This window comes from Oratosquilla oratoria, chromosome 12 (assembly GCF_046742065.1).
Source record: "Oratosquilla oratoria isolate Oo_2021 chromosome 12, ASM4674206v1, whole genome shotgun sequence".
Lineage (NCBI taxonomy): Eukaryota > Metazoa > Arthropoda > Malacostraca > Stomatopoda > Squillidae > Oratosquilla > Oratosquilla oratoria.
The window spans coordinates 20,862,843-20,875,289 of record NC_134788.1 but is presented as its reverse complement, the minus strand read 5'-3'; the positions used below and the strand labels follow the sequence as shown (position 1 = coordinate 20,875,289).

Here is a 12,447-nt window from a genome sequence, read left to right as displayed (position 1 = left end):
CATTATTGATATTATCATCGTTATTATGTTATTTTACTTTTTATTTGATTTCATTTTATGGTTTGTTTATTCATTTCATTTACTTATTTATCTATTTATTTCCTGATCAGAGTCTTGACCCTATACCTACAGGTAACCTTTAGTAACTTCTAATAGAATTAGATAGTTCGGCTTCAGAAAGATAAAATCTGAAAGCCAGTGTCTTGTCAGTTAGGTTAAAATGCTAGATAGTATATAGAGAGGAAAATCGAAAAAATTATTGTAATGCTGACGAAATAGTATATATATATATATGTATATATACATATATGTATACATATATATATATATATATACATATATATATATATGTATATATACATTTCGATTTTCTTTACTATTTTTGTGTTACTTTGTGCATTAAAGTGTGTGTCAGTATCGTATGAATATATGGAATCCAAATAATCAAATTAGATATTTCAAACCTTGTGCGTGTTTATGTATATTTCTGTTTGTATATCTGTTCTCTTTACTAATATAATTATTATAATTTCATTTATCTTTATTTGTTTATCTATATATTATTATTATTATTGTTATTATTATTATTATTATTATTATTATTATTATTGTTATTATTATTAATATTGTTATTATTATTATTCATTTATTTATTGTGAATGCATGTTATGAACAAACACCAACATGACAGTGATTTTTTTTTTCTGAAACTTGTTTTTACTGTCACGATCGAAGACGCTGTCGGGCAAATATGGAGGTTTTGATATTTGAATGTCCGATGTCCATCCTCCCCCTAACCGCTCCCCCCATTTTTTGGGCTAAATATATTGGTTTGGCGACAGCAAGAATTAGAATCTGTGAAATTAAATACTGTATTGGAAATGGCGGGTCTATTATGTCAGTCGCCCCGCTGTTTTGGTAGTCCGTCCGAATCTTGTGCGATTTGACGTCACAAGAGTTTATGTAGCATGTGCAGGCCACAAGTAAATATATGTATATATATATATATATATATATACACAGATATATACGTATATACACATATATATGTATATATATACCTATATTTATATACACATATATATATATATATATACACGGAGTTAAACACGACAGCATTTTGGCACTGGTTAATCTTCTTACTGAGATTTTCAATTTTCCGCTACGTAGCGGGTCACGAACCATGCACCGTTCCCAAGCGGCCCATATTTAAACCCATGTTGTCTGTACACCATTGTCAATTGTGAATCATGTAGCTTTGAAAATTGTGACTTTTCTCTTGTAACTATTCTGAAGATGACTCCCTGAAGTCGAAACGTTAATTGAATATGGAAGAATTTGGAAGGCTTGTATTTGCCCACCCTCCTGAAATGAGACCTACTGCGAGGAAAATTGAAAATCTTAGTAAGAAGATTAACCAGTGCCAAAATGCTGTCGTGTTTAACTCCGTGTGTATTAGTGAGAATCTGCGCCCTAAATATACAATATATATATATATATATATTTATATTGGTAGTATATTGAGGTATAAAGGCTATGTCATTCCCACCCCCCTCCACAATTCGATTAGTTGCGCTAAAAAATGTTCCCAGTTCGATCAACACTATAGACCACATCGAGGATGTATTTATAAAGGAAAAAAAAATAATAGTATGCTGATCGCAATAAATAATTCATTTTAACTCAAAGTTAACTTTGTTCAAATTGCTTTTTTTTTTCTTTTTTTTTTTAGCCGAACCGGTCGATCTGTTTCTGTGCACTCCAAATATTATTAAATATTTATTCATGGATATCCGTCCATCTCATCAGCTACATGACTGAAATTATTTAGCGTTTGGCTGACTATATAATGCGGCTCGGCATTGCGACGTTGCCAATTTGACCCACAGTCATCGGATCGCCAATGTTACTTGTCTCACTTGTGGCATCTCAGCGTGGCAACATGGGGGAAGAGGCGCTTCTGCCACAAGTCATAGAATTGATTCAAATCGTTGTTATATTCCTAAAATGTGATACTAATTGTACTATGCAGTTTATTTGACTATATTCAATATATGCATACAAAAATACATACATATATGTATATATATATATATATATATATATATATATATATATATATATATTAACAACCACAATGCACTTTAATTGTAAGCCATCAACATCGGGAGACCCAATGGAGGCCATATGCAGAAATTGCCATAGTAACTAAGTAGTTGGTTAGTTACTACGGCACTTGTCATGTGATCGCTGAGTTCGAGTCCTCGGCAGTACCGCATTTCAATATCGCATGTGGTCTCCATTGGGTCTCCCAATGGTGTTGGCTTAGAATTAAAGTGCATTGTGGTTGTTAAAATGTATCTCTAATCAATGGGACCCATTCAGTGTTGTATATATATATATATATATATATATATATATATATATATATATATAATAGTATATAGATGGGAAATAAGAGGAAGAGAGGCATTTACTAAAGTTGATTTGGCAGAATGACCACAACCTGAACGGACTCCTTGAAACGCACAAGGATTGATGACAGACGATTTTTTTTGTTTTTTTATCAGCTGAGGGGAAACAGATTCTAGACGCCATTTCTTCCCAGAATTAAATATCTAGGAGGTTACCACATTAGGCTATTATACCTTCAACATTTTACCTCCAACCTCTATATGAATAACTGGAATATGACTTCGCTTACAAATATCTAGAATTCTCTAAAAGCATTTCAACAGTATATCTAACAGTCGTATAATTCTACAATATCTTAGTTTTAAATTTGGAGATTTGGAAAAAAAAAATGAATTATTGTAACCAAAGTAATTTTTACTCAAACGATCTCAAGTCGTTCATATTTGCGTAACGATGACGTAAGCACAGGGCTGCCAACCGTTTCACGCTAAGGATCTTACGTTGGTCAGCGTGTAAACGGAAGCATTATTGATTATGATTTTTTTCTTTTTATTTTCTTTCTATTTATCTTATTATATATATTTCTTAAAGATGGGTTTCACAGTCCCTTGTTTGTTTGCTTACCACCGTGAGACATGTGCTTCCAAGGGGATTGGTAGTAGTGACGAAAACGAACATAAGTAGAACCAATTTTAGAAATCATAGGAAGAAACGACTTGAGATGCTATGGGCATGAAAGCAGAGTGGAAGAGAACAGTTATCCTAAGAAGACATAATTATATGGAATGACAAGCAAGAGGAAAGAGGCCGGCGGGAAGGAGGGCCTAGAAAGAGATGGTTAGATTGTGTAAAGATGGACTTGGAGAGAATAAATTGAACACTAGAGCAAATAAATCAAGAGAGATTATTCTAAGATCGTGACGGATGGAGTAATCTGATCAAAATGTCGACGACTGACAGATGATAACTGACGTCTGGTGAGAAAGGTTGTCTTCATGTCTTGCAGTTGGTTTGAGAAACACAGACTTTACGAACAAAGTAACATTTATTAATCATTCATCGGGACCGGAAGTTCAGAACAGCAGTATCGGGATTCGTAGCGGAATCGTTGGAAATCTTGGTATCGTCCCATTTGTCGTGTTCGTTTGGTCGAAGAAGTCTTGACGACTAAAAAAAACTCCCCACGAGTTCTGGGAACCAGATTTCTTGACTGAAGTGTAGAACAATGCTCAGAGTCTGATTCTGAGAAAGGCTACTGGTGCAACAGAATGAGACATTGCCATACCAGAGATATGGAGGAGTTTTGCTTGCACGACTAATTGCAACGCATGAGCATCATGCAACTTATGTAGTGCTGTCCACGAAACAGTGCTCAGTTCGCGCCGTCTGTGCTAATTCATTTGTCTGTGTCACTTTGAGCCCAGTCGATTCGAGCAAGCTTGTTTGCGAGTAGCATTTCCCGTAAGTTGATCCAAAATCTGATGTTTGGTCAGAGTTGCTTGAACCAATGCCCGTTTATTAATGACACTCGAAAAAGAAACGTTGGTCGCGTTTTATTGTCCGAGATTTATACAAATCAACTCCGTTTCCCCATTATTGGTGGCATTGCATATTTGGTCAAAATTGCACAATTGCACAGCTTAACCCATTTAACTCCGATGACAAGATGTCTTGTCATTTGGTCAAATAAAAAAAAAAATCATAAAACACCAAAATGTTTGATCAAACACCAGAAAAATATGACATCAATCCTCGCTTCGCTGCGAGCGAAGCGAGGATTGACGTCATATTTTTCTGGTGTTTGATCAAACATTTTGGTGTTTTATGATTTTTTTTTTATTTGACCAAATGACAAGACATCTTGTCATCGGAGTTAAATGGCTTAATCCAGCCCACAAGCTCCAGGCACAACTAGTTGCCAACACGATTTTTTAATTTGTTTGTCCATGTCACTTTATGCCAAATCGATTTGAGCAAACAAGTTTGCGAAAAATGAGCATTGTTCGTAAATTGATCTAAAAGTGGTAGGTTTGGTCAGAATTGTAGAATTACACGGCTCAATCCAGTCCGCAAGCTCCAAATCTGACCCAGACGCCAACGCGAACTGATCACTGTAGTGAACGCCTCTTTAGGTCTTGAGCAATTCTTTGGCCATGCATAAATAAAGGACTCACGAGGCTTATTTTGCAGAAGACGACGATCCCAAGCTGACGAAGAAGGAGCTTGCAACCTCTGGTGAAGAAGAAGCGACTCAAGGAAAGGTAAGGAGGTTCCTTCGGGTGGAAGAAAGTTGATATTGGTCAAGTGTCAGACTCACTCACTAGCCGAGCGTTAGGTTAGAGCGTCGCTATTCCCAACGGAGGTGACTGTTGTTCGAACTCTACCCCCAGCGAGTTGGACCAAGGGGATGGTTCATTCAATCCCACGCAACAAAGACCTCTGTATGGGACACCGTACTAGCCTCCTGATAGAGGGGTGTTTGTGACGTTAAGACGAATAATCATCATCAATCGATGTCAGACTTGGGGTAGGTCGGGTGGGGCAGTCCTAGGCTATCAAAGTTCCTGAGCCACCAAGCGTGTATATAAACTCTGCACGTATCCAGTATGCTCATTCCTTTGAGAAAGTCAATCGACGAAACGTCAGGAGTAAACGCTTCACTTCCAGTCCATCTTTCCTTTGCCGTGTTTATGCAACTTGTTCACATGGATTTCCTGAACAGGGTTGTTAGGTTCTAGGCTCCCGTTCAGGAGAGGGGTAAAGTTGGGTTCCTGAGAAGGATCCAGTCTTAGGGGCCTCTTCATAGTAGAGGTTCCCCATTTCATACAGCTGACTGATCTCTCTCTCCATATTCTGTTCTGACTGACGGCATACAATTGCCTTCAGCTGAGGGACACAGTGAGGCCCCATAAATAGAAAAAATATGTATTTGTATAAGGTTAAAGATAAATTATAATACTTTTCCTACGAGTCCCTCCCCCAGATTCGGCTAATCCAGATCCTTTCCCACTCTACTTTGAGTGACGTTATGTTTTCACAGCGATAGTTCCGCGTCTTTTTTCATACATTCCACTTGCCAAGAAGGTTTTTGACAAAGAATTTTAGGTTAGGTTGGTACAGTTGTTCCGAAGGAGGGGGAAGGATCTGAGGTCAGGGAAGAGACCCTTTGAGAAGGTATTATATTTTTGCAGGGGTAAATAAAGAGTACAAGTGACGATGGCTTTTTAGGTGGACCTGGTGCTGTCACAATAAAACATTTGAACGCCTGTAAGACGGTGGTGGTAATTCTTGAGATATTTTCCTGGCCAAGACCGGGGATGGACTGGGAGGGATCTCGTTAATCAGAGTCGAACTTGGAACAAGAGGTGGTATGATCGAGGTCCCGTTCTGGGTCGAAGTCTTCAACTCTAGTGAAAGAAGCAGTCTTGTGCTACCTCGGGGGGGGGGGGGGTAGTGCATTCGTCATCGCTGCGAGGGGATGAGACCAAGTACAAAAATACTACTTTTAGAAGAAAAAGGCAAGAACTGGTTTACCAACAGAGTGGATACCGATTGGAATAGACTTAGTAAAATTGTAGTGAGAGGTGTAACAATTGTTTTTTCTTTTTTTAACCCATTAAACTCCGATGACAAGATGTCTTGTCATTTGGTCAAATAAAACAAAAAATCATAAAACACCAAAATGTTTGATCAAACACCAGAAAAATATGACGTCAGTCCTCGCTTCGCTGCGAGCGAAGCGAGGATTGACGTCATATTTTTCTGGTGTTTGATCAAACATTTTGGTGTTTTATGATTTTTTGTTTTATTTGACCAAATGACAAGACATCTTGTCATCGGAGTTTAATGGGTTAAGAGAAGATAGGGGTGACGACAGGTGGTAAGGGACGAGTTAATTCCTAGTTTAGGGCTTATAGTTTCTTGTAGCCTCCCCCATTCTTATGCTCTTGTGTCCTCATATCCATGCAGAGGGAGGTCGAGGAAGCACCGCGCAGTGGCCTTCTACCGCCGTGCGATGCGGACGAGAGTTTGCAAGAGACGCGACAGGAAAACACGTCGGCGGCGGCGGCGACGACGACGACGGGGACCGGTCACGAAGAAGACGGCAGCCACGACATCGACCACGACGAGGAAGAAGAGACGAATGTTCAAGAGGGACAGGGTAGCGAGGAAGAAGCAACGCCACTCCAAAACGCCGCGAGCTCCGCCGGTTCCGAGGTCCAGGAGATCCCTCTGACGGAAAGATCGCCTGGCGTCAGTGGCTCCAAAGAAGATGAGGAGGAGGAAGAAGAAGAGGACCCCGTGACGACGCAGGCGACGACCGCTGCGGCGACGGCGGCGGCGGCGGCGGCGGCGTCAGCGGCGACGGTCAGCCAAGTCGCTGAAGACACCGAAGAAGACGAGAACGAGGAAGGCTCCACTAAGAGGCCCTCCAGATCGACCGACGACGGCGTTGAGGAGGAGGAGGAGGAGGAGGGATAAGTAGGAAACTGTTGCTTCTCCTCCTCCTGCTGTAGTCGCCTTCGTTGGCACGCACCCGAAAACCGATGTACCTTGATTGAGTGAGTGAGTCTAGTTAACTGAAGAAGATGGCGCTGACTGACCACAGTATGGCGCCGAAGCCCGTGCCAAAAGACTGAAAACCCCGAACGCAGCGAACTTATCGATTGACTCATTTGTTTATTCTGTTTAGAGGTTCACTTTTAAGGCTAGTTTGCAGTATTCCAGACGTCACTCACTCCCTCATCAGATCGCCATCGTTTTATTCGAACATTTGTGAGAAATTATGACGTGACGGTGACGAAACAGTGACGTTATGAATAGTACATTTCAAACCTTTTGTCAGCCCTGCAGAACGCTCTCTACCCTCAGAAAGTAGAATTGCAATAACTTCAATATACTGAAGACAATTACTGGTATATTCTATGGATAAACCAAACAAAGTTCCCCAGAAATAAGAGTAAATTTCTACTTTCTAATGGTAGGCAACATTCGTCAAGGTTGGCGAAATGTTTAAACGTACACCATTAAGAGCTGTTCCTTCCCGAAGACCTACAAGAACGTTGTCACTTTTTGTTTTCATTGATTTTCCTGAGAAACCTCGTGTGCGTTTCTGCTTTGTCATAGATATTCTGGCTGGTAGTGTAGATGCCTTAGAACTACTGCTTAATACACCAATGCTACTTGATACAACAATGCTCTTTGGAAGTCAACAGTTGTATTTCTGGGCTGATACAGTACCGAGCACTTGAACTCACTAATTTGAGTCATGACAGATACGACTGAAGTAGACTTTATACTAATACAAGAGTACTTCACACAAACAAAAAATATTTCATACATTAAAGAAATAATGCGAATACAGGAAAAAAAACTCGCATAATACAAAAAAAAAAAAAAGATTTACATAAAAATGCAAATACATGAGAGATTCATATGAAGACAAGAAAACAAGGTGAAGAAACTCTTGGTCCACTCTGTCATCAACCCTTTGGTGATGAAGGTTCTTTTCCTCCCCCTCCCTCCCTCCCTCCGTCTTGACTGCCTGCCCGCCCGCTCCCAAGCCTCTGCGACCGATTCTGTCGTCGTTCTCCTGATCTAGTCAGCCATTGACTCAGTAAGTTGATTTAGCCAGTTCTTGCAACCATCCCGCCCCAGAAACGACCAACTCTCACTTAGAATAGGGTGGCGACCACTATTCTTGTCACACTAGTGCCTTAAGTTTCTAGTTTACTATTCCTAGATTATTTTGGGTCACTCTTCCTCATCCCCACCGAATATCCTTGATTCGCTCGATCCTATTTTGTCCTGGAATATACCTCGATGTCCCGACCTCACCCTCACCTTACAAGTCCTTCTGCAGATATCTTCGCATATGATTGGCGCGCACACGGACACACACACACACACACCCATACACATACAGACGGCATGAATTTGAGGCTAGGTATGATCATTTGGAAAGTAGAAGACGGGACGGAATGAGCGTTGGTCCTTGCCCCTATACTATATTTAGATAAATACAATTAGGTGACACACACACACACACACACGCACACACACACACACACACACACACACACACACACACACACACACACACACACACACACACACACACACACACACACACACACACACACACACACACACACACACACACACACACACACACACACACACACACACACACACACACACACACACACACACAAATGCGAAGGAACATTTTTCTAAATGGAAGCAGTCAGTCTAGTCATTATGAATTCAGACTTGTTTTAACAGTTACAAAACTTGTTTGCATAAGTACGAAGACCAAGGGCTGCTAACCTTTACCCCCCCCAGACCCACGACCTGACTCGACGTGTTGCCCTCGAACTGGCAAGCGCGGAAATGAATACATCGATGATGGGTGTGAATTCCGTCCTTGTGTACGGATTTCTCAGTCATCACCACCTTCGTTTGCACGTTTACTAGTGTACGGTAGCCCTGTGTACCCATAGTCCTTCGGACGGGTGTGAGTGGAAGATTGATCCATCCTAGTCGCGAACAGTTCTTGAGCTAGTCGCTAAAGACTGTGGTCTATGAGACATGATAGTGTCTCTGAGACACGGTAGGTTCTGTAGGACATGCCACTGGGTGTCACAGACCTGATGGAATATTGTACAATGACCGTCGTGATCAAAGCTATAAACACCCAATAACCACTGACTGACGCTTTAGTGCCCGACCCGACACGACAGGGGAGGTGCACCATACTTGTACGATAGGACTGTTTTTATTTATGTGTGAATCTAGTCATATGTTATTTATTTTCGTTCCGACACTAGGAAAAGTATATAAAAATGTCGAAAGTCGCCCTGATGACGCGTTTGCCAGGGACACCAACCATTTGCCTCGTGGCCTGTGGCTGAGAAGACAATGAGTTTGTGGGGGTACTCCCGTCTAGTAGCGGGAGATCTTTGACCAATACCTCACCACATTCAGAAAAAAAGAAATGGTCGACGTTGCTGGCCGTGTTTGTGCCGGGAAGCTTCACGGTTGATTTTCTCCTACGATGGCTTTGGTGCACTGCACTAGCCAATGAAAGGAGTTGGGTGTGAAATAATGCACGGGCTTGTGCAACCTAGGCCCAATGGTCTTGGAGCAAACAGTGGTGACTATAGTGTCCATGAAGAAGATAAGAATGGAAGAAGTTTATACCTGCAAACTAATACGTAAAGGGGTTTTCTGTCTTGGGTACTCCCCATCCGTTTCATATGAGGACCAAAAAGAAAAGGAGAGGACAAAAAAGTATCTCTTTAGTCCGTGATCGCCGCAGCCAACTACTCATTGACATTGCTCCCTTTTCTTGTAGTCGTCCATGATTATCCAAAGTACTCTTTTTCATATTTGTCATAGAAACAAAATCTTAACCAGGAAATGACTTGATATTAATTCATTGGAAATGCTTCTAGATGACAAACGAAGCTATAGAGGTATAAAATAAGGAGTGGTTTTTTTTTTTTAGATTAGATTGATTGCGGCGACTATGGAAGGGATTGTCTGGCTGAGAACTCCTCTCCTTTAGGAACCCGTCTCATAGTGATCAGTGTCCAAACCCTGAAACTACTAAACTACCAAATCATCCGATAAGTTCCGCGGTCAGCGATGTCAGTCAGTCAGCGAGGAAGACCTTCCCACATGTTTCCCTGGCGTGAATGAGTGTGTAGGTTGTTGTGCGAGTTCACGGTGACTGTCATATATTGTTCCTTATGTTATTACTTGTTTACTGTAGTTTGTGTTCATATCATTGAACCCATCAATGCTCGGAGGGCACTACACGCCTTCTATTCTGACTCTTGACAAGTCTTAGATCTAGTGCACACTTACAGACAGATGTTACAGTTTCATGACTAAAAAGAAAACAGAATGGGTGATGAAAGCTTTTGTCCGTCAGTCAAAGCAGAACGCAAAGTTGTTAGGCCTTGTAGGCAACTACTTGGCTGTCCGACGTTCTTGACCGTTCAACTGTTTGTTTGTCGGTGTGCGCTTAGGTCTTTGTCAGAGTAGATTCCTGTGGCCGGCCACCGGCCTTGAAAGGGTTGATAAATAAGGATTGATCTGAACGTAATCGAACGAAAAGGTAGCGATCACAGTCTCACCGCACTGTCATTGATGGTCATCAGTTTAGGATAACGATCAAGCTGGTGATCATCACGATGGCCGGCCGTGAGGGAGGCGGTAGTAGTGTTGGTAGCAAGCAACAGGCAATGATTTTGTCCATCGACTTGGTCTCCATAATACGCTATTCTAATACACAGGGCTGCCAATCCCTTCAACCAGAATATGCAAACATAACAGGCGCCTAGTCGACTCCATGCTGATAACTGTGTGAACAGATGTAAAATCTGCTTGTGGAAATGACACTTTGTATATAAAGCTGATTATATATTCGTTCACAGGTTTACCAGTGAGAGCGTTGCGTGTCGAGAAGGCTGGCTGGCTGTCCTGACTGACTGACTGGAAGGGGTTGGCATTTCTGTGTTTATTGCCCCCTTGCTAAGAGCTCAAAATGCTGGACAGGGTGATTGCCAGGGGCAAACATAATCATAATAATGACATCGTCGTTGTTGACGATTACAAATATGATAAAAAAAATGGTGAAGATGATGATGATGAGTTTGGTGTCATAGGTAGGATTACCAACTTGTTTCAGTAGGACTGCCAACAGTCACCATAATTGTGACGTTGGTCATTCTGTTACCATTTTCACAAACTTCACCGTCTTATCATCATCATCATCATTTTCCATGCCATGACCAATGTTATATTGTTATCACGATTACCGTTACCATCAGCGCCATTAACGTTTGTGGCTCTATTTTCGTTATTATAAGAAGACGACTATTATCGCCAAGTCTACAGGCGCTACTACTACTACTACTACTACTACCGCTGTTCTTACTGTTGACGATTTTTCCAGCAACTGCTTTTATTATCACAGTTACTTACTTTAATACTAATAACCTATTTATCGAAGTTAACTATTCTTTCCGTTATTACTGCCATTGTAATAACTAACACGATGAGATGATGATATTAGAGATACAAGAGAAGGTAGAGGCTTTTGAGCCCTTTGTTTGAGAATGAAGGAAGGCATATATTTACAACTAAGGCACAATAACATTTTCTATCACCTCACACTAACTTGGAGGCCAATCCACACACATCCTTCCTTCCTTCCTGACACATTTCATCGATGGCGTCGCGAGGGCCATTCATGACGTCATGAAGCCGCCACTCGTGAGACGGACGGCGACTTGACGTCACTCGTGGCGTCGTCGTCAGTTTCAACTTGGATTGAGCTTGCTCGTTGTCAGCGTCATCCTCAACACCTGCCAAGGTATCGACCCAAGATGTCGAGAGATGCAAGCTCAGGTCACACTGCCCAGTGACCTCCTGTCGAGCCCACCAATAATAAAATAAATGCTAGATTTGCAAAGGTCGTTTTTTCTTGTCCTTCCTCTGTCAAGCTATACATACCTTCTGGACGGACCAGGGGTCAGTTCATCCAGCCCGCTGCTGGAATCTACATGCATGTCCTCACTGTATGATATTAAACAAGATTATTGTGCGGCTTTCTCTCAGTTATCTCAACAAACTTAAATAGTGTCCATCACAAGTCGATTCGAATGATTCCCTCCCTCCCACATTCGCCGCCGGGTTCGTTACAGCGACCAAGATGATGCAGGGCTGAAAACCCTTTGCAGCCAGAGCTACCAACCTTACCGGGAAAGCGGAATACCATCTGGTAAGTAATATTGAAGTGTAAAATCCATCTTTGAACAGTAATGCCTGTGGTATAAGCCAAGACTGGTAACATACCAGTTACTGACAGTTCAGTTTAGGAGACAGTGTGATATCAAACGAGAAGGGGCATGAGAGAGCGTGATACATTTGGCCTAGAAGACAATTGGAGTTAGATTTTTCTCGAGGAGTAGAGAGGTCTGGGAATGGAAGAGTTTTGAAGTGGATGGGCCTGGGAGTGGA

General features: G+C 41.5%; 1 protein-coding gene across 1 annotated transcript in view; it reads left to right on the top strand.

The window, feature by feature from the left end:
* Positions 1-11,899, top strand: part of RIC-3 (RIC3 acetylcholine receptor chaperone) — a 106,531-nt gene extending 94,632 nt beyond the window's left edge. Inside the window, exons 12-13 of the mRNA XM_076193417.1 lie at positions 4,606-4,676; positions 6,385-11,899. Of these exons, the coding sequence (XP_076049532.1) occupies positions 4,606-4,676; positions 6,385-6,897 (584 nt within the window). The 3' untranslated portion in view covers positions 6,898-11,899. The remainder of the gene's footprint in view (positions 1-4,605; positions 4,677-6,384) is intronic.
* The last annotated feature ends 548 nt before the right edge of the window (positions 11,900-12,447 follow it).